Source organism: Bison bison, unplaced genomic scaffold, assembly GCF_000754665.1.
Source record: "Bison bison bison isolate TAMUID 2011002044 unplaced genomic scaffold, Bison_UMD1.0 scf7180017858048, whole genome shotgun sequence".
Classification (NCBI taxonomy): Eukaryota; Metazoa; Chordata; class Mammalia; order Artiodactyla; family Bovidae; genus Bison; species Bison bison.
Window position 1 is genome coordinate 3431022 of NW_011488621.1, and position 24139 is coordinate 3455160.

Genomic DNA, 24139 nt, shown 5'->3' on the forward strand with positions numbered 1-24139 from the left:
CTACACACCAAGGACTCTAGTCGAGACTTGCCCTGAAGTCTATATTCATGTACCCATTGCCTCATCAACAACTCTGCTTTGCTAACAGGCATCTGAGTTTAGCACACCTAAAACCAAACTCATGATTCCTCAAACCACCCTCACTTACCTTTCCATGCTTCCTATCTCACTGAATGGTAATATTGTTCCTCCGGATGTTCAGGTCCCAGATTCTGGAGTCATGCTCAGCTTTGTTACCTCACATCCTGCATTCATTGCATTCATAAGTAAGCTCGGGGCTTTTCCTTCAAAGCAATCTCCCAACCCCTTGAATTATTATCAGCTCTCCAGCATACTCTGCGGCTCCAGGATTACTGAAATGACGTCACACCTGGTACCCGTGCTGCTGCTTTTCAGTCTGTTTCACTCGCCGCTGCAGTGTGTTCCTTTCAGAAATAAGCCCTATCTTAAAGCTCCTCTGCTGACAGTCTACATTGGCTTCGCATCTCTCTGAGAGGAAAACCACAGGTTTTGCCAGAGCGTAAGGACGACTTAGCAGAGCAGCAGCAGCAAGGGTCTATCTAATCAGAGATGCCCGCTCCCACTCTGAGCTCGTCTCCCCTTTGCTAAGTCAATTCCAGACACTCCAGCCTCACTGGACGCTCAAGCACTCCAGGCTTGTGCCTGCCACGGGAACTTTTGATAACCGGTTACCCTATATGGAGTGGTGTACTCTCCAAAACTACACATGTTGCTTCTTACTTCTTTCTGTAGTCCACTCAAAATATCAGCTTATCAGAGAGGACCTCTCAATCTAGTGATTTTAAATGGCTGATACATATTCCTAGGTAACTTGTTCTGCCTTATGTTCTTAAATAGATCTTCCCAGCTCTTTTGATACTACGCATTTATTGATAAATTGTATTTTTTTCCTGTAATCCCTACATATCCTAAAATATAAGCTAAGAACTGAGGCATGTCTGTTGGGTTAAGGTTGTATCTCTAGCACCTACAATAATGCTAGAAACATAGTAGGTGTTCAATAAGTATTTGTTAAATAAATGAGTGGGTAAATGAATCAAAATTATGCTTATTTCAAAAGAAGTATTCTGCTGTCTTAGTTTTAAAAATCATGAATATCTCTGATTTCTACACTGGTTGGTGATACCCTTTTGAATTGTAATGATGCTTAGCTAGTGTTTTAAAATTAGTTTTAGCGGACCATAAATATACACTAACATACCCATTTTTAACATATTCAGGAAAGGAAACAATAATTTATGTCCACTGTCTTTGCATGATTTGAATCCATTCTCTAACTCACTAACAGGGATACAAGTAGTATACAGAAGGGATTTAATGGATGTTATTATGTGTATACATAATTGTCTTTCCTGTGCATCTGTTGTTGTTGATTTATCCTTTTTAGGTATTGGAGATATAGTGAAGAAATGAAAACCATGGATCCTGGCTATCCCAAACCAATCACAGTCTGGAAAGGTATCCCTGAATCTCCTCAGGGAGCCTTTGTTCACAAAGAAAATGGTATGCAACACATGTATTATGTATTTCATGAGTTTGCTGAGTAAATGAATAATTTATCCTACTCATTCACTGTGTTAAAAGATTAGAAATGCCCTACTAGGGCTATATCATATTTATATAAACTTTCCTTCGTAACTTTGTATTTAATACAATGCTCAAGATGTTCTTCAGCCTCAACCTATTTTAGTTTATTTAAAAAAGTGTTTTTAAAAACTGAAGAGTTTTTAATACCATTGAAGTAACCTCACCTATTTTCTGCTAAAATTCATGTAGAGATAATAATAACAGGCATATGTGGGACAGGAAGTGATCACAAGAAATGTTTTAAATGTGGGCCGAGTCACAAAGACATCTAGTAATACAGCATGTTGAGGATTATAATTTTTCCTGTGTACCTTTAGATATTTGAGACTCCTATATCTGTTGGTTGAGTTTGAACATTTCTCTCCTCATTCAAAGATTAGTATGAATGAGCTGTAATAATAATTCAAAATAAAATTATTCATAATATTCCAAGAAAAGGAAAGTGACATGAAACTGAAATATAGAGGGGGAAAAAAAGCATATCTTATCAAATGATTTATAATAGGAACAAGAAAAAAATACATTATGTGGGTACTAAAGAGCATGAAAATTCTATAACATATACGTAATGATAACCAAATAAACATCACTTGCAAGAGCAAAATTAAATGCATCTAGGGGGAGGAGAAACCACAAAAATTTAAGGAAGAATCAGGGGGGTATAAAAAAAAATCAGTGCCATCCACTGAAAACAATGACTGACCATCAACAAATTGCCAGAGTGTAAATAAGCTTCCCACTGAACGCACACTTGAAGGAACTGAGACCCAGGATGATACCAATCGGAAAAGTCCAACACAAACTGTGTTTTGATCCTCATTATATGTCATTTATCCCACATTCTGTGCAATCATATCCCACAAGTGAAATTCTATAGGCAGAGGCTATCAGAAAGAACCTTGAAGCCTGACTGCAGCACTGACTGGCACTGCGGTGTGTTGAGTATTCTATCGGGTCAGAGAATCAAAGGACCAAGTTAAATATAGCCTGTATGTGACAAAAGCAAAAATCACAGGAGAGGACACATTGAGGTGACACATGTTTGTTTAAAATAAAAAGGAAATCATTAAGAAATAAAGGAAGTCACAATGCTACCAAAATGGAGGCTGCAAAATCCTATCAATAACATGGCAAAAAAAAAAAAAAGTTTGACAAACTATGCAAATGCAAAGGACAAAGAAGTGAAAAGATTTGAGAGATGATCACACGGAAGGCAGGAAACTGAGATCATGCCCCCCAAATTATAGCTGTCACCAGGAATCTAGTAGAGAAAGGAGACTTCTTGAGGTTAAAGAGGGTTGTTTCAGACCAGATAAAACTGACTTCAGCTAACATTTACAGAATACCTAGCACTGCTCTAGTCTGCCCTCGATAAAAGTCATCACACACTACACAGAAATACATGCAAAGAAAATTATACCAAGATCTTAGCAGTGGTTAAGTAGAACAAGTTTGATAATAATTTCTAAGATTTCTTCCCTTTATTAATATTCTAAAATTAGTATAACTTTTATAATTAAGATAACTTTAATAATCATTTCAAAAGATTGAAAAAGTATGCATAATCTTAACTCCTAGCATATTAACTGTTTTTATTTCCCTTTTCTCTATTCACAAGGCCACTAAAAACTGAGATTTGATACAGGTTTCCTGGAAATAAACCATAATTGTCTAAAAATAACAAATATTCTTGCTGAATCTTGCCCCATGGTTCTTCACATTCTAGTCCATCTGAAAATAATATTTGTTTAAAATAAATGGTTTCTTTACATTCAGAGTTTCATGTTTTCTTTCCACATAGCAAAGAATAACTTTGTAAAATAGTGGCAAAAAAACAAAGCATGTTGGAAAAAATCAGTGCTTCCAAATGACAAAAACTACAGATGAAACTTCAACACATCTATGTCTTCTGTACCTTACCGAGTCCAGCCCTTCCTTTAAGATCCTTAAACACTGAGCTCATTTTTGAACTTTTAGGAGTGCTTGTATATTCCTTTTGGTACACTCACCCTTGCACTCAAAATCTCATATTACAGGCATCCATTTATATGCCCATTTGTTATCACCTCTAGAGTAAATTCTTCAAGTGCAGTTGCACAGTAACCATTCAATAAGTGTTGTTGAAATTAACTTGACCCCTTTTAGTACTCTACACATTCATCCCATAAAGTGAAGGAAATCTATTTGTTTGAAACTCTTGTTCTGTAGGGTAGCAATATTAATCAGTCTGGAAGGTCGTAGTCTAGAGAGTTTACCAATAGCAAATTCTCCAATTTCAATTCTCTACTCAGATCTCATGCTTGTGTTTTTAACCTTGAACTCAAGTTTTACACAACTTCTTCCCTATGTTTCTTATTGAAGAGAGCAAGCTCAAATTATTGAGTAAGCACATTTATATTTATATTTAGACTCAAAGTAATTCCCTATACGGGTAACATGTACTTGACAGTCATAAAATCAGAGATGACACAGTAATGAAATGTTTTCTCTAATTCTTCATCCTTCCACCAAGGTAGGAATTTCTTCCTAGGAATCATCTCCTCATCATAATTTTCAAAGAAAAAAAAAATCCCCCAAAGCTTAATCTTGAGCTATAGATTTTTGAAGTATATTTTCATATTAAGGTGGAATATGCTTTCCTATAATACCAATACCTATCGATATTAATTCTGCCACCTTGACCAATGAAATGTGAATATGTGCTGCTGTTTACTGAGTTCCCACCATCTATCAGCTGTGCTAATAAATTTGTTATCTAACTTAATTGTCCAACACAAACACCTCCTTGCCTCATTTATAATTACTTATAAATGAGAAAACCAACATCAGCTAGTTTAAGTACTTACTCGTGATCATGAAATTGATAATATATGTCTAAGGGTTGAAACTAGAACATTCTAGCCTTACTGAATTGCTCTAATACACTCTTTCCAAAGAGGAAAAGCTAAATCATCTTCTCCTATGTTTTATCATTAAGGTAATTGACACTCTGCCATGTCAGGCTAAATTTTTCACTTTGTCATATTGGACATACCTTAGACTTTCTCAGAATGTAGCTTCCTAAGCCATCAGCATCCCAATTTTCACCTGTAACTATTCTTAGTTTAACAATTTTCTTATTTTCCACTTTATTTTTAGCCCACCCCTGAAAATAGCTACAGTAATCCAAAGGATATTTGACTTATGTAAAATATAGTGAAATTATTTCTTGCTTTTGACAGTGTTTTAAGCAGTGACATGATTTTTTTCATCATATACTAAAATTATAGTGAATAATCACTGCAATTACCCACCTTCAAATCTCTAATTGCTGTCAAGCCCCACCTCCTAGGTATTCTATATTTTCTCCTTATAAAATGCAATTTTAAGTTTAATACAAAATTCTACTTTTAACACTGTTTCATTTTGTTTACTGATTACAGCTCCACTTTTAGCCTAGTAAAAGTTTTGACTTGATTCTGTTGGTATATTAATTCTCTAACCCACTCTCACTCTCTGTTAAAATCTGTCAGTGGGATTCAAGCAAACATTTTCACAATATTCAGTTCATTTATTCACATTTATTAAACATTAGTTATCCTCTTACTAATAAATATATGAGTGGAAAACAGAGAGAACACATAGGTACTGCCATGCAGGGTCATCTATGAAGTTGTAGCAGGACAGCTATGGTAGACAGTCTCTCCTTACGTTTTAGGATTAAGCAGTAGAACAGTCACCAGTGAAAACCAATCAAATACAGGAGAAAAAAAGGTCATCAAGTAACTCATTACAACCTCACTGACTTCTTTCTCAGAATTTCTCAAAAATGGTAATTCAGGTAAGAATTCATCTCAAATTTCTACTCTTAGTAAGCATAATATCTACAAGATTACAGCATTAAAGTTACTCACAAAAGAAGAAAAAATAAGTACATAAATTTTCTTCAACCCACTGACATTTCTTAAAGGGTTAAAAAAAACCCAAATCATTGAATGAGATGAATTTTTCAGGATCAAGGTTGGACAGATTTCTGTTATTCTGCTGATGAAACTTCTTGTCTTTAACAAGTGTATTGAGCAAACAATTCTACTGTATATGGAGTGTGTTAATAGTGTATAATTTGGCCTTCAGACCAAATGATAAATATGGAAATACAAACTTCTGAATTTTTCTATGACACCCAGTGGTTTTCATAGTAATTAGCTTTGACTAAAAATTAAAGATAAGGACACTTTCAGCTGTTGGTTTCCGATCTACAAATGTAAGAAGTTTGTTCACCTGTTTTGAATGTCTGTTTAATTCTAGATCAATGCTATTATTCAACTATGATCATCAAAGCTACTGTTATTTGGCAGGCCCTCAACATTTCTTTATCCAGGTTTCTGAGTAATTACATTGGCTTTCATTAACATGATCAAATACCAGCTCCCTGCAGAAAAATTTGAGTCTACACACACCAGTTTTCACTTGGCAACTTGTTCTGATTACAAAACTGCCCTTCAAATCTAAAAGCAACAACCAAATTTCATGGCGTTGAACAAAATGATTTCTAGAGTGAAGTGACCTGAAGTGACGATCAATCCTAGTTGAAATTTTTTGAAGAGATGTCAGAGGTTTTTTTTTTTGTTGTTGTTGTTGTTATTTTAGGAATGAGATCTACCACAGCTTGTAATGTTGAACCACGGAGTATTTGTGAAAAGACAGAAATCTCTAAGAGACCTAGTCTTAGAAAACTCATTAAAATTCAGGCTCTAAAGCTAGACCAAGATTTAAGTCCTTTTTCCAGCAGTATTGGGCATATCATTTTATCTCTGAGCTTCAGTATCTTTGCCTGAAAAATATAGGTAGTTAATTCTACCTGACAGAGTGTTTGTGAGAATTAAAAGATGTCATTTACTAAGCTTTTACACGAAGATTCTTCCATAGTAAGTGCTCATTGATAGAAGAAGAAACTCTCATTAACAATTATTAACTCAGAAAGTAGGCATACTATTCAAAATTAGATAGCTCCCAAAATATAGTTTTTAAGTGATTATAACATTAACACCTTTCTTTTTAGTTTGTTGAATTTTATCTCAAAGCAAGAATTAAAGTGAAGTCACAAAGAAACTTGACATGAAGAAACTATGAAAGAAAAACCTGGACTTGTTTCCAGGAAAAACAACAAAAGTTAAGAGAAGAGTCCTAAGAAAAACACATGTATTTGTAGTTTGCAAGTCTGTTATCTGCATCCATCGTATTTTGGAACACAAATCATATGTGTTGCTAAGTTATCTGAGCCTTCTACATACCACCACCTCCTCCTCCATGAAATATAGGTTAGCTGGCAGTATTAAAGACAGAATTATAGATTTATTTACACTTCATTAACCCTTTACTCTAAAAGGATTGATAATGGCTTTTGAAGTTCTGTAAAGTATAGCCAGATGATAAAAATTTCACCTAGTCTATAATAAAGTTAAATAACAAGGACAAAAGGAGAGACAAAATGGGCATGATCTAGAGCTGAAAATGAGATTACTGCACAAAATACAATAAATATCTATTTAATTATTAAAATTCCTAGCAGACCAAGGATATCATCTCCAGTTTCATGATTTATGATTTCTTATGACTTCTTTTCCAAATGACAAAACAAACTTGTTTCTTAAGAGGAGTACAACTATTCCCAGTCTTAAAATGATTAGAAATTTCCCTTGAACTATTTTGCAGAGAAGCCTCCTTTTAATGTATTATGCAATGTCCTCAATAGCTGCATTAGGGCTAACAGGGCTCCTGTTTATAAGGCTGTTTCAGTATCTTTTAATACAGGTTGGTATGCTCACACTAATGTGTAATTCTGCGCCAGCAGTTCTATAAGCTAGCAGCAGAGTAGATGCATATAGCATGGGCTTTTAAGACTCTGTGTAAATAGTATTTCTTTCTCCCTGTTGAGCCGTCAGTAGGCATTTGAGGGCCCAGTTTCTGGACCACAACAGCCAGACCCATGTCAACAGACAGCTGAACTGGGAATAGGGTTTTCTTCCTAGAAAAATTGAGTGGCCTTAACATACATCTTTTAAGTAGCCTATTTAATTAAATTTCTATACATCTACTCTTTTACAAATAAGTGATTCCTGTGTGTGTGTTTCCCCCCAACCAGGCTTTACATATTTCTACAAAGGAAAGGAGTACTGGAAATTCAACAACCAGATACTCAAGGTAGAACCTGGATATCCCAGATCCATCCTCAAGGATTTTATGGGCTGTGATGGACCAACAGACAGAGAGAAAGAAGGACACAGCCCACCAGATGACGTAGACATTGTCATCAAACTGGACAACACAGCCAGCACTGTGAAAGCCATAGCTATTGTCATTCCCTGCATCTTGGCCTTATGCCTACTTGTCCTGGTTTACACTGTGTTCCAGTTCAAGAGGAAAGGAACACCCCGCCACATACTGTACTGTAAACGCTCTATGCAAGAGTGGGTGTGATGGAGGGTTTCTTCCTTTCTTTCTTTTCTAGGAGTTTGTGGTAACTTGAGATTCAAGACAAGAGCTGTTATGCGGTTTCCTAGCTAGGAGCAGGCTTGTGGCAGCCTGATTCGGGCTGACCTTTCAAACCCAGAGGGTTGTTGGCCCTGCACATGAGTGGAAATGCACTCATGGGGAAGCTTCCATGATGCACAGTATCTGCTGTTCTTCAGTCCTCTGTCTTTCTTTGTCATTCAGTTCTAGGCCTTTCCTCTGCACGCTCAATGCCCAGTTAATTTTCAGGATTACCTAAAGAGGAAAAAGAAGAAAAGATTCTTCTTAGAGGTTTCTAATATTATGTTTTGTTTTGTTTTCTGACGTCTGAGCCCATTTCTGGGGGGAGAAAAGCAAAATGGAAAACCCACGAATTTTTGCTTCATAGCAAGGAAAAAGAAAAAGCTAAACAAAAAACCCACCATTGAACTTTCAGGAAAGTGTGAAGACCCAAAACAGCTTCGTCTCCAAAGAAGATAGCTCTCTGACTGCTATGGATAGTCTCCCGTGCTTCATTTTTGTCAGGTGGGAGACCTGGAACACACATGCAGGACTCTAGACTGTTGGGACAGCCATTTTCCAACAAACAAGGGGCCAAAATATCTGCAATATAGTAACAGCCTTAATACTACATCCATTTTTCATTTTATACAGCTGTTCTCAGCTATGTCTTCAATGTTTCATCACATTTATATTCACAGCTACATTCAGATGGGACCTTTTGGTTGTTTTGAAGTGTTTCCAAGCCCCTTCCTGCCACCTCACCCCGACACCATTGTGATAATCTCCCCAAGTCGTACTAGGCCATTGCCCCAGGCCTTCCATGGGTCTGTCAGGAATATTCATTATAAGGGGAGCAAGAAGCAGTATGTCTTTAAAGTGGTTTAAAATGCCAGTCATTTTCTAAGGGTATGTGACTCCAGTAATATAGTGGTGTAACCCTTTGAGAACTATCAAAGCAGCTTTCAGAGTCTTAGGACCTGGTAAATTATAGAAGTGGGCAGTGGTAAAAACAGGCATAGGTTCAAGGAGTTCAGGTTTTTAAAACAGATATCCTATAGCCCCATGTAATTTTAAGTGATTTACAGCACTACATAAATGCATTTATAACAAACAGAAATGATGTTACTTGCCAAACATTTTCTGGCAAATAAAAAGGTATTTTATTAAATATCTTGTAAGAGTGAAATTTTATTTGAACAACTGATTATAACAGCCTGTCTTTTTTGTTGTCATTGTCGTTGTCGTTAGACACACTGAATTTCTGTTTTAAAATCCATTGCATGAAAAATCAGCTTTGCCATGGAACATGCCATTAGCATTGCCATCTTACGAATGAATTAAAATGATGACTCTGAGATTGCATGAATATACTCCAGTGTATTAGCTATTGCATGTCAACCATAGTTCTCAAAGGGTTAGTGTGGCTTCTGGCATTTAGCCATCCATTTGATCGCTGACAGAGCCAAGAGACCACCAAAGCATCTCACTGTTGAGTGTAATTTGTCCTATAACAGCAGGACTGTCATTTCCATGTGACCTGCAGAGCAGGTTTGTATCAATATTTTTTTCCTAGAGAAAAGTCAGCAACTGACAGACCTCTTAATTGATTTTCTTAGGAGCTGCTTCTTGCAGTGAAAGGCTTTACAGCCACTGGGCTGTGAACTTATTAGAGATGGTCAGAAGGAATGCACCCCATGAGTCAGACATTGGCTTTGTGTGAAAGCCAGCTTTTGAGGGGATTAGCTTTTGAAACAATGAACAGCTTGCCTTGAACTTGATTACTGATCTGTTGACTGTCAATAACAACAACTTAAACATTATCTTCTGTGAAAATTTTCCTTGAAGAGTCCTGTTCTATGTCTTTGCCCTTTGACCTTTAACTTGCACACTGGCACAAACTGAGGGAAATCTGGTGTTGCTTCTCCATTGGAGTGTTAATTGACCTCTAAAAGCCTAATAAGCATGAGCTGTTTCCTTAGAGAGAAAAGGCCCGTTGATGGTGGATCCACAGATGGACACTTTGCTCTTTACATGCACACTTTAAAAACGCCCTAAAGGTAGAAGTGACTTTTAATTTTCCTTTAACATAATTTCAAGTCTAAATTCATCATTTTAGTATAAATATAAAACTATGGGGTTAAAAAAAAAAAAAAACACCTCAAACTACTTGAATGGCCAGTGTGGCTTTTATATAAAGCAGGAATTTTATACTAGTGAAAATTTCTTACTCATTTACTAATGATACACATTTCCAGATGATTTTAATGAGTGTAGGTATATATTCTTATTTGGAAATGGATAGTTTGGCTGCCTTGAATTTGTATTTATACTCAACATAGCATGACAATTAGAATGCCTTTCAGTTAAACTACATGTTTATAATTCGGTTGGGGAAAATGTTTTGTAACCATGGATGGCATGTTGCAAAGCCTTGCAGACTGTTATTTCTTACAACCTATACGTAAAATGAGACTATGAAAAAAGAATAAAGAAAGAAGAATTGCTGATGGCTTTACGGCAAAACATGATGCAACAGCAGACTGTCTTTTGACAAGATTCTAATGGAGATTATGTATGTGAGGGACAAGGACGCAGGGGAGAGACCCAGCACGAGCCCCGTAGCTTTACTTCAGTGCTTCCATTCCAGAGGGTGCTGGTGGCGTAGAGTCAGTCACTGTCCTGAGCTTGGAGGAAGGACCATATACATAAGCTCATTTATATGATATTTGCTTGTGGGAGGGTTTAATATTTTTCAGACCTTGATGCCAAGAAAAAAAAAAAATAACTGGAAATTGTATTTTGCTAAAGACTGAAATGAGGAACTATGTCATTTGAGGACATATGTAAATCATTGAGGAATTCCATCAACCTGCATTGAAAATTGATTTATTTTTTTTCCTCCAAAATGAGAAAGAAACTAAAGAAGCACTCTTTGGTCTCTTTACTCAGTTGTCACAATATCCTGATTCATCGTAAGACTATAAATATATAAGGGCTAGAAAATAACCATAGCATTAAGAAGAGAAAGGTTCTATCATTATGCTTGCATTCTGGAAACATCATGGAAAAGTGTTGGGTCATATTTTTTTTTAATATGAAATGAGATTTATGTGATAAGAAAAGGCATATATAGCTAATCTCTTTATTAGAACTTTGAATTTTCAGGTTGTGAGATTACAAGAGATAAGAAAACATTAAGTACGGCATAATCACAAATATCGGGATTCTATTTGCTTATTGTACAGCAGGCACTTTGTATGGTTGCTAACTCCTCTTTCACCTGGGGTTTGGAGAAAATGTCAATCCTAATGGAACAGCGGAAGGGAGAGTGAGTAATTGGTCTAGCACACTGATTCAAAACCAATGTGAATAATAAGAACAGTTTAGTATCAATAGAGGTATACACCCAGCAAATATTTTCCAACATTCTATCACTGATAATATGGAAATTTCAGACCTAGGGTTTCCTAAGTCAAAATTAAAACATTCACAATCACAAAAAATAATTCTCCTTCTGTTTCATTATTTTTCATTACTTTAATATAAATACAAATGTAAACAAAATAATGTTTTTACATAAATTAACTATAGAGTTTACAATTTTAGCCAAATATTATTTTTCTATATATTATTACCTGAACTGAATGAAATATTAAAATAGCCAATCAGTCTGTATTCTCTATAAAGCAGTAAATCCACATCAGACATGTGGAGGAGGCTGTGAATTTAACTGTTGACCTGTTTTAGAACAATGTTGTCTTTGACATGGCACCAGAACAGGTGATCACGGATGCTCTTTACAATCACAAAGATAATATGGATAAGTTAGAGACCATCATATGATACTAGCAAAGACAAATTCTGTTATAAATCAGAGGGCAAGGCTTTTCTGAGTCAGATTGTAATAAATTACTAAGTAATACTTTACAAAATAATTACTAAGTAATAAAGGATAGAGACTGATTTACTGAAACAAGAGAGTTTTACTTCTAATATTCAAATTGCTTTTAATCTTTTTCTATTGGCATATAATTTGTCATATATGATATACTTGTTTTTATTCACTTTCTGTGGATGATTTAAAAAACAGTGTGGTGATGAGAACATTGCCCAACTTCACTGACAATTCCAATACCTGGTGATGTGTATATACTGGATCCTAGGGATAGTAGTATAATACTTTCCATTTCTACATATAGGCTGGTATCTCTAGTATGCTACAAATACACATCCATGCTTTGTGGATCTTATAGTAGAATATGCAGTGTGTCCATATTGACTAAACTCAATGTGCTACCTGAAAAGAAATGGATATTATAATCAAATAGACTGAAAATAATCTTTTAACACAAAAGTCATGAAAATAATCTTTTTTTTAAGTTTGGAGTTATTTCCAGAAATGAATAAAGCAGTGATTTGTGATAGTACTGAATCTGTGAGACGGTGACATATACTGAGAAAACCTAGTAGCTGGTGGTGAAATCTTTTTCAGCAAGCATATTAGAGAATTCATTTAACTTTTGATTCTCTCAAGAACACATTCCAAAATATCAGACGTTAAACCAGAACATACTATCTAAACCAAAAATGTTGAATTCAGATGAGCCATTACAAATAGCTGTGAGTCCAGTCTTATGATATCACAAAAGATTTCATGTCAGTAGAATCTAACCACTACATTGCATCTCACACACCTTCATGATTGATTTATTTATGATGTGACTTATGATCACAGTTTATAACTGCCAGAGCATATGTATCTATGTTACGGAGTCTATGTTGCCTAGTAGAGAACCATAGCTTCATCAAAGAAGTTATAATTAAAAAGTTAGAGCTTCCTAAAGAGAAGAAAAACTTCATAATAAAGAATGCAGCAACCAGGCATTGCACCGCACTATAAATTTGAATGCTAAATGTTAAATTTATTAATATAGAAGTGAAAGAAGAGGAAAAATGAGTTTTTGTAAAATATACAAAACATCCTATTGCATTCTTTAATACAACTGGAAATTTTACTTTAGCCAGTGTAAAAATAGTAGAACCATGCAACTTCAAGCTCTTCGCAGAAGTGATGAGCATGTGATATATCAATGTATATAATTAGACATTGGTTATTAGCTGTTACCCTGCATAAACACATCTGGTACTCATGCATTGCCTTCTAGGCTAAAAATGTCAACGTTAGATATTCAGTAAACTCAATTGGAAAGATCTATATAATATTAGAATTTCCTAAGAAAAGCCATGTCCCTAGGATAGAAATTTACCTCAATAATCATATAACACGAAACACTTGGCACAGTAGCAAAGAAGTTGCCGAAGTGTTCTAGTCTCATCTAATTGTAAGCTTTGTCTTTCATGTTCTACTCAAATCATTTTTCATTTGTTTCCTTTGGTGTAATTTTGAAATGATTCTGATATATTTCAGGTCAAATTAATAACACCCAGTTGCAAATATCTCTTCCAACGTTTTATACGTATATCTACTTTGAAATTTAAACCAATAGTATATAAAGCCTAAGAATGAACATTGATTTGACAAATTCAGAGAAATGGAGTATAAAACAGATGTGATGTTGCAAAATTTCTGTCAATTTTCTGGTAAAATACTGAAGTATCAGCCTTCAATTTCTAAACACAGTTGTGAGCTTATAACTGGATGTGACATGTATTAAAGATTTAGAACAAAGCTAATTCTTTGCATTAAGTAAGGGTGTAGGATCATGACTGCTGTAGTGCCGCACCTCAGGCACCTGTGACTAAAGCTCTTTAAAGAAAATGAAGGCGTAACCAGTAATCCATGTTTAGTACATAAGTATAAAAAGGTACATATTCTGAAGTTTTATGAAGATAATTCTGAAGATTTATTAAGACTCTATGCTTTTTCATTTTAAAGAGCAGCAGGTCTTAAAATGTGTCTTACTAGCTTTGGACTGGGAATAATGTTCAAGTTTGCATCCACCCAGCGAGTCCTTTACATTCAAGATCACACTGGACAGTGCAGGAAAAACACATCATAAACTAGAATGTTTTGCGGATGCACGTAACTTTGCCATGTCCTCTGTTATAGAACTGGATCTATGTGCCCTTAAGAAGGGAGAAGAAAAGCAGTTAAATATAAATATGAAAATATGATAATTGTATTATGTTAGATCATGTAGCTTCAGAGATGTTATTAACTCTTATTTCGTATAGAAAAACTGGAAGGAAAGAATGGTGAACATGAATGAAATAATCCACTTTTAGACTTACCAAGATGTTTCTTGAGTATCCTATCCACTTGTCTTACCCATGAACAAATATTCATTCACAACACAGATGTTTCTGTAGCACTTGATCTGTAGTTAGATCGGATCCCAGGAGAAATACTTCTGGACACAGGCCTTTTTACACATGCCTCACGTATGATGAGATGCAGGGAGATATGACTGCATGGCAGGACGCTTTTTCCTAGGATAGGCTATGATAGGCTAGGATGTGCTGCTTGAACTTGCCACCTTCATTTGAATGTATGTTTCTACATTGGCCTGTCTTGCCAAGATATAGATGAATACAGCCTGGTGTGAGCTGTTAATTTGACAAGTCACTAGAATGCATGTTTCATTTGCTCCTATGTACTGTCAATTTGATCTTGTTCCCACTCTATATACTGACAACCCAGTTGTGAAAACATACTTTTCTTGAATGAATCATTCAACCCTTAAATCAATGTCATCATTTTGCTACCACTGAAATATCGCGGAGGCCACATTTTTGACTGTCTTCTCACAGCTCTTTAGTATATAATATTGCTTGGGTATAAGTAGGTTTTTAATTATTTTTGTCACTTCTTTTGTATCTGATTATTCCTTTATATATTCCTGAATACAAAATTTGACAATTCAGTTACTTTTTTAATTCAAAAAAAAAAAAAAGAACATGATTTCCAAACAAGTACGTGTGCCTGATTTTTCTCTTCCTTCAATTTTGAAGTGTTTGTTTGCTTTGCTTGACACCCCAAAATACAGATGGTTGGGAGGGATATATTATTTTATGCTGTTCTGTACAGTCTGTGCCTATATTTGCATTCCTTTCTAGTTCTACCTTGCCCACCCCCTTTTGATTTTCCCTTCCCTTTGTGAAAACCAGAAATGAACAGAATGGTACATCATATGTGGTGCCCTGAAAGTATGTTTGTCCCTCACAAGTTTCATGTGAAAACTTAGTCCCAGTAAACTTCACACATCTCCAAATCTCTTGCATTGGATTCTTATTGGATTCTAAATTTTCTAGAGTTATTCCCCTGAGAAAAGTGAAATGCTGAGTATGAAGGCTGTTGTCTGTGGATAAGCCAGCTAAGAAAGTTTGCTTCTGGTGACTGTATCTTAAATATGTAGGAAATAAATACCATAATACAGTGTTCCTTTTAAGGTACATAATGAGTACATGAATACCTAAAACTTCAGTTCTTTGGTCTATATCCCTTTATGTATAAGTGACATATATATTAAAAAGAGAGAAAATAAGATATTAAGAAGTGTTATAGTGGCAGCTTTTGCTGCCTTGGTTTTGACTCATCAGCATTTCTGTTGTGGGCCTCCGTTTGCAAGAGTTTTAGAGACTCACCCATAAAATGTTGCTTCAGGTGTGAAAGTCTTGGGGCTTCCCTGCTGACTCAGATGGTAAAGAATCTGCCTGCAATGCGAGAGACCTGGGTTCGATCCCTAGGTTGGGAAGATCCCCTGGAGAAGGAAATGGCAACCCACTCCAGTATTCTTGCCTGGAGAATTTCCATGGACAGAGGAGCCTGGCGGGCTATAGTCCAGTGCATTGCAAAGAGTTGGACACAACTGAGATATTTTTTTTAGATATAGAATTTTAAAACAATTATCTTGTTTTATATTATAGGAGGGAAATAAATAAATGAAACTAGCTATTTCAATTTTGTGCTGATATAGCTTTTAATGAACTTAATTTTTTAGTAAAACATAAAATCTAACTAGTCCATAGTCTACTGATGGTTTTTTAAAAGAATCAATTATTGTCATAGAGAAAATTGCCTGCTTTGTCAGTGTAGTAACCTATCTTCAAGATATTTTAAAACTTGTAATCTATATTAACATTATTTGATTCTAACAGTGGATCAGTGTGATAATGAATGCAATTTTTGCCATCCATATGAGCTATCTGGTAATAAATATTTGGAACTATATGGCATAATAAGTAAACATATATGTATATTTATATATATATATATATTTACTAGGTAGATTATGGAGGGTAAATGCCCATAAATTTAGTTTGTCAAGTAAATACATATATATTTTAAAAAATTACACAGACATTTATCTTTCAGAGTCAAAATTATATGCAAGCAATTGCAAAGAAAACTTGTCTCTTGGGTAAACAATACACACTTTATAGCTTGTAAAAATCATTTATTTCTATATTGTGGTGATGGGAAATTAAAAGGATTTAACACATAAAATTATTGCAGATTTTATTTAAATAGAATTAAACTGTGAAGCAGAGAGAAACACTACGAAAGGAAATATTTAGGTCATTTTGTCTTGGTTTCTGACAATACTTTACCTTTATTTTCAGTCCCTTTGATAGTCTCAGTTTTGGAGAGAGCATTGAAATCTAACTTTGTCTGGATTGTTCACATTACTCTCAACACTATTTCATTAAGTTTTTGATAGTATGTAGTGTTCTGTGTGCAAGGAAAGAAATAAATAACACATTTATTTGCTGAATGTTATAAGGTTTGCAAGTTGTTAGTGATTTTTTTGCCCACACAGGATTCTATACATTTATACCATCTTATATCTGGCATATATATATACATATATATATGTATATATATCCACATACACATATATATATATATTTCAGATAGCTTCTACTGACAAACACAAAGCTTGTTTGTGTGCAAATATAAGGCTAAATAAATGGTGCTAAAGTGTATTATGACTGTCAGATATAATCAGGCAAACTTTTGTGGTGCTTAAATTAATTTTTTCATTGATTTATTGATCAATGCATTGAACAGTGTTTATTATTCACAAGTTGTCTTTTACTGGTAAATCAGGCCTCATAGCACATTGTTAAATAAAATGGTTGACTAGTCTATGTAACAGCTCACCAAGCTACTATCTCTTTAACTCCTTAATAATGTTGCATCATTAAAGGTCAAGGGATCATAATATTAATCTCATTGCTGTAGACCATTAACATGACTGAACTTTTCCACAAAATACTTATGTTTACAATGCTATAACCCTTTGACTGCTGCGGCAACCTTTAACCCTGTAAATGTCACAAGCTGGGATCATCAGCATGGTTCTTGCCATGGCAATCAAAGAGTTAAGGGCTGTGCAGTGATTTGTTTTGTATTTATTAATTTATATTTATTTTGTTTCCATTCAAGAAGGGGGTTTTGGGTGGGGCAGTTTTTGTCTGCTGTACGTGTCTTAACCTAGGGAAGGGTTAAATGGCTTTTTATACTATTGCCTCTTCTGTGTTTGCCATCAATTCATTGTGTTGTAATTTAAAACAAAACTGTCAATAAATAAGAGAACAGAAAATGGTTCACAGACACTGTGGTTTTACTCAATGAGTGATTTACATACGCTTATGGTGATATATAGCAGTAGCCTTGGCTATCTATGTCTTCCTAGTTGATATAAAACATAAAGTAAGAACTCTAAAGAAATTTAGGCCAAAATCTCCTGTGTGTTTGCTTGAAATAGTAAGTATATTAAACTGGCCACGTCAAGTAGAGCGTTGTTTAAACACTAACTATATGCCTATGGCTGTGACCAAGAACAAAGCAGGAAGTCTTACTACATCAAATGTATTTCAGGCAAGTAGCCATGTACATAGAATATGCCAGGATTTCACTACCACTTGACAAAAATAAAAATTACATTTTGGATAAGTGAGCATAATTTATTGATTAAAGTCATACATCATGACTGTATAGGTAATGTAATCAAACAAGTTAATATTTATATCAAAAGTCTTTGGCCAAATCCCATTTAATGATTTTTTTATTCTTCTTTTTTCTTTAAATGATAGGGCTGCAGTAAAGAATCCAGGGGGTTGCAAAAGATTCCAACATGACTTAGTAACTAAACAACAAACAAAACAGTGACCATGAATAGACTCACAGAGACAAAGCAAGAGTAAAGTTAAACATTTTCATATTTAATATTTTAATAAATTGCTTTTCTTAGAATACCCAGTAAGTATATGTAACAAAATGTCTAAGCAAGTGTTTCCTAAGAAGCAAATCTGACATGTATCATTAGTTCTAAAAAGTCATCTGAATTTTAAGAAGAATTAAGAAAGCATATTGGGAATAAAGGAAAATGTGCTCTGTCACACAAAAACCAAGGTGTGTCTGTGCACCAATAAGTTACTGCTGTAAACTTTAATACATACAGAAAAGAGGAGCTCTGAAGCAGTGTGGTAAGGTAATCCCAGGAGTATAATTATCTGAAATAAGAAACAGACTAGAAAGACAGAGAACTATTTGCGTTGTCTTTGAAATCTTCATCTAGGATGAATCTCTGGAATTTTGGAGATCTTTCTCAAAGAGTTTAAAGAAATACTTGCAAATAAGGGTTGTTGTGTTTTTGGAACATGTCAGCATATAAAAACCTACAAGATTTAGTCAGCCAACAATATAGTTTATTTTTATTTGTAGAAGGCTTTCAAATAAAAGATTACCTTTATTTTTACAAGGCCATTAAGGATATATAACCATAAATATCAAGGTAATACAAGAATGAATCTCCCTTGCTTTTACTATCAAAGAGAGAAAAAAAGTTACAAATCTTACCTAGTAGATTTGTTAAAATATCTGAATCATTAATTTATATAATATTAAAGCACTTCATGATATCACTTATCTTACAATCAAAGACCAGATTAGAATACCATATTTTGGAGAAAAATCAAAATCAAAATAAGGGTTTGAGAACCCTAACCCACCTAGCACACTATAGAAATGTAAATATAGTATATTGCAGTGAGTGATGTTTGCATATTTTATATTTTTTATAAAAAGCATCAAATGGGCATAGCTTCAACCCAGTCTGATGCACCATCTTCAATTCAGTTATCTCCTGGACTCAGCACCAGCTCCCCGTTCCCCCTCCTCCGCCCCCATTTCCTCTTCTCCTCCCCATACCTTCTACTTCCTCACTCTCTGTCCCTTAATTTCTCTATTCCTTGAAAGGACAATTTCTGTCGCTCCTTCACATCTTCCTAATGTGTTTTTACTTCTTATAATTTGCACTTCTCACCACTCTATGTAAAATTACTTCCATTTAAATCATGTATTTATTACTTGCTGCTAAGTCGCTTCAGTCGTGTCTGACTCTGTGTGACCTCATAGACGGCAGCCCACCAGGCTCCCCTATCCCTGGGATCCTCCAGGCAAGAACACTGGAGTGGGTTGCCATTTCCTTCTTCAATGCTTGAAAGTGAAAAGTGAAAGGGAAGTCGCTCGGTTGTGTCCAACTCTTAGCGACCCCATGGACTGCAGCCTACCAGGCTCCTCCACCCATGGGATTTTCCAGGCAAGAGTACTGGAGTGGGGTGCCATTACCTTCTCCAAGTCTATCTACTCTTTCTACTTTTCTCTTACTTGGCTTCTTAGCAGTACTTAATACTGATAATTACTCCGAGCAAAAGTACGTTATTCATACTTTTTCTGGAAATCTCCTTGAGGGCTGGACATTTTTCATTGCCCAGAGTCTGATACAGTACCAAGTTCATGGCCAGCCCTCTATAAATTGTTGGCTTCTGGACATTGGCTTAGAGAGATTTTTTTTCCCTCCCCATATATAGCTTTTTCAACTAGTTCTTATGAGTTTACATATGTCCCCATATGCTCTTTTTTGTGTGCAATGTAACATCTAATGGAACTGACACAGTCACCATAAAGTGGGCAGAAAGCTAGAAATATTCTTCATTTATCTATATATGCATCCGCCATCCACTTATTTGCTGATTCAACAATATTGAGATCCAACTACATCCCAGGCATTGTAGATTTCAGGGTGAATCAGTAACTAAAGAGTCATTTAAGACATTAGACAGTTAGACATTTAAGACAGTTAGAAACAAATAGTATGTCATTACAGGTTTGATGAAGGAAATATAGGGATGGGGGGGATATTTGGAACAGTAATCATGTGCCATCTGAGTGGAGGAAAGAAAAAATTGAGGGAGTGATCCAGGCGCATATCTGAAGGAAGAGCCAGCGCCAAGTCCCTCAATATGTTGCAAAGCACGGAAAGGAGGCCTTCGTGGAGACAGTGAGGAGAGCAAGGGGACCGTGGCGCCGTGCTCATGGAGGCAGAAGTCGGACTGTGCCTTGTGCAGCCTTACAAGCCCTGAAAGGAATGGTTTACGATGGGATGGGAAGGCAGGGGAGGGTTGTAAGCAAAGGAGTGTAATGCAGCAAGGGGAGCCGGGAAGCAGGGAGACTGATTAGGAAGGGAGCCGCTGAAGTCAACAGTAGGCAAAGAAGATGGTAACGTGGGCCAGGTTGGGAGCCAGCATGATGGCAAAAGTGGATGCCTTATGGATGGACTCTGCAGGTGCAGCCAGCAGGCTGGTGGAAAAGCTGAGAACTGAGAGAGAGAGAGAGAAAGAGCCAGGAAGAATGGAGCTGCTATTTCTTGCAAACAGAACTGGTCTGGGAGGAATAAGATCCCACTCTGGACACCTTTCTGTCCTGTTAGAAAGATTCTCATTCATAATGTGGGTGATGACTAGATGGGTATAGACATATGGAAAAATTATTGATCTGCACACATAAGAAGTATGCATTTTACTCTATGTACATTTTATCTCAAGGAAAATAATGCTATTAAAGAATAAAAACAAAGCCCCTAAATTGAAGTAATTATGCTAATAGTTGCTGATGGGTCCAGAAGAGAGAAAAAAAAAGAGGACTGAGAAAGGAACGCTGGATTCAGTCCCTATGTTCTTAACCTCTTTTCTTCTACACTGTCTCATGGACCCTTATTCACAAGCATGGCTTCAGCTTTGTGCATGGGCTATCTCATGAAACACAGATTCACCATTTCCACCCACTTGCTGGACAAATTAACCTGGATTTTTCTTTAGTTTCTCAGATGCAAACCACTGAATATAAAACCCCTCACCATCCTTTGTCTCCCATCAAAGTAAACATACTTCACCTTGAATTATAACAGCATGAAATTTTTTTGATTATCTATCCAAGAAAACACCACGCATATTTGGCCTTCTACTTCCTTTCTTCATGTGCCCCCATGAGATATTTGCCAAGTCTCTGAGTCCTATTTCTACAGTATTATCGTTACGCGTTCTGCGAACCGGCTTTCTAAGAGTCTTAGAAAGAAAAACATTGAGTAAAAGCATTTGCTTACAAAATACAGTATTTTAAGCGGTTGACCTTGATTTGTTCCAAATCTTTCTTTTTTCAAAGCTCGCTATTATTATTTCTTTTTATAATCGTATTTGTTTATTCTTGACTGCGGCGGGTCTTCATCGCTGCTCAGGCTTTTCTAGTCGCAGGGAGTGGAGGCTGCTCTGTCGCCGTGTGCGGGCTTCTCATTGTGTCGGCTCTCTTGTAGTGGGGCGCCGGCTCTAGACGCACAGGCTGTGGTAGTTGCGGCAACGGGCTCTGTAGTTGTGGCTCCCACGCCCTTGAGAACAGGCTCAGCGGTGGCGCATGGCTTAGCTGCCTCAGCATGTGGGTTCTTCCAGGATCAGGGATGGAACCCATGTCCTCTGTATTGACAGACCGATCCTTTTATCACTGAGCCACCAGGGAAGCCCTCAAAGCTCTTTAAATGTTTCTCATCAAAATAATAAAGAAAACCTCAAGGGTAGGATAATTTTTTAAAAGATATTCATCTTTTACTTCGGAGAATCACTCTTGGACCAGAGAATCCTTTAGTGACAGTAGCTGAGTGAAGTGGGAAGACCTGTGTTTTGGAGTCACTAGCAGCATATAGCAGTTATCTGATTTTAAAATATTAAAAATATATACTTTCTCAAATGTGTGCACAGGCACTAAAGAAATATTTGCTTTTTTACCTTGAGTTGGTAGGGAAGATCATCTTACAAATGAGAAATCATGATATAATTTTCAAACTACAGTCATTTTGCCTATTCAGAGGGAAGTGCAATCCAAATAGCTGCTAGTATTGGAGTCTAGTACTGGGTCACTAGGACAGGATGTCAACATAATGATAGATCTGGGAGGTAACCAAGAGACTGGTGACAGATTCAAAAGGGAGTGAGCCGAGTCAAGGATGGAAGAGACACAGATGAATTGCTCAAGACACAGGTTTGTTTGTTTTTTTTTAATTATTTTTTTTGCTTAGAACAATGTCAGTGGACCTTCATGTCTATCTAACTTCCACTTTAGATTTCTAAAGGTTTTACCTGGCTTGTGATGTGTGTCTGAAAGCTATTGGCACTTTCAGGTCAAATAATGGCCTATAATTGCACTCCCTCCAAAGCCCTACTAAAACTGTAGAAAATAATTATTCTTTTCTAAGACTTAGGAAAAGGGAGGATAAGAGAGAAAACAATAGCAATATTTGGGAACCTGGAAGCAGGTGGTTATCTGGTAACTTACCTGACAGAGCCAAGGAAATCAAATTATAAACTGTCAGGAACAGAGAACCAGCCCAATGTATCACTGCTGCTGCTGCTGCTAAGTCACGTCAGTCGTGTCCGACTCTGTGCAACCCCGTAGATGGCAACCCACCAGGCTCCCCCATCCCTGGTATCCTCCAGGCAAGAACACTGGAGTGGGTTGCCATTTCCTTCTCCAATGCATGAAAGTGAAAAGTGAAAGTGAAGTTGCTCAGTCGTGTCCGACTCTTATCGACCCCATGGACTGCAGCCTACCAGGCTCCTCCATCCATGGGATTTTCCAGGCAAGAGTACTGGAGTGGGGTGCCATTGCCTTTTCCAATGTATCACTAGGATGGTGAAATCTAAGGGAGTGAAAGCAACAAGCACCTGGAAATAGGGTGAATGGGATTGACTAAATTAAGAAGGATTGAAAATCATTCATAAGAAACAGTTAAATGCTCTAAATCCTGGGCAGGCCTCCTGCTTTCTCTCTCCAGCCCCAAACTCAAGGTTTATTCTGTGGGGGGGATAAAAATGGTCTCTGAGTAGAGGATTGCCAGTGTTCTATATCCTGAATCCTAGGATAAACAGGTCTAGAGAGGAGCAGATCCAAACTGAAAGAGAATGGATGGCTCTAGCAAGTGGATACATTTGGTATACGCATATACAGCAAATAATGTAAAAAACTGTGAATATATGTTTATGTACTTTTCTGTCTGTATGGTTTGTCCATTGGTGTGAGTGGGGTATTAAAGTACTGCACTCTTATTGTGTTCTTGTAAATTTCCTCTTTAATAGTTATTAGCATTTGCCCTATGTATTGAGGTGCTCCTATGCTGGGTTCATATATATTTATAATTGTTATATCTTCTTGTATTGATCCTTTGATCATTATGCCCTTCCTTGTCTCTTGCAACGATATTTATTTTACAGTCTATTTTATTTGATATGAGTATTGTTACTCCCACTTTTTTTTAATTTCTATTTGCATGGAATATCTTTTTCCAGTCCATTACTTTTGGTCTGTTTGTGTCCCTAGGTCTGAATCGTGTCTCTTGTAGACAGCATATATAGGTGTCTTGTTTTGGTAAACATTCAGCTAATCTGTGTCTTTAGGTTGGAGCATTTAATCCATTTACATTTAATGTAATTATTGATATCTATGACTCCAGTACTCTTGCCTGGAAAATCCCATGGACAGAGGAGCCTGGTAGGTTGCAGTCCATGGGGTCGTGAAGAGTCGGAAGTGACTGAGCGACTTCACTTTCACTTTCATGCATTGGAGAAGGAAATGGCAACCCACTCCAGTGTTATTGCCTGGAGAATCCCAGGGATGGCAGAGCCTGGTGGGCTGCCGTCTATGGGGTCACACAGAGTCAGACATGACTGAAGCGACTTAGCAGCA

General features: G+C 36.3%; 1 protein-coding gene across 2 annotated transcripts in view; it reads left to right on the plus strand.

The window, feature by feature from the left end:
- Positions 1–15795, plus strand: part of MMP16 (matrix metallopeptidase 16 (membrane-inserted)) — a 406901-nt gene extending 391106 nt beyond the window's left edge. For both annotated transcript variants that reach the window (XM_010862117.1, XM_010862127.1), the window contains exons 9-10: positions 1409–1524; positions 7733–15795. In XM_010862117.1, coding sequence (XP_010860419.1) covers positions 1409–1524; positions 7733–8067 — 451 coding nt within the window. In that variant the 3' untranslated portion in view covers positions 8068–15795. The remainder of the gene's footprint in view (positions 1–1408; positions 1525–7732) is intronic.
- Positions 15796–24139: the final 8344 nt, after the last annotated feature.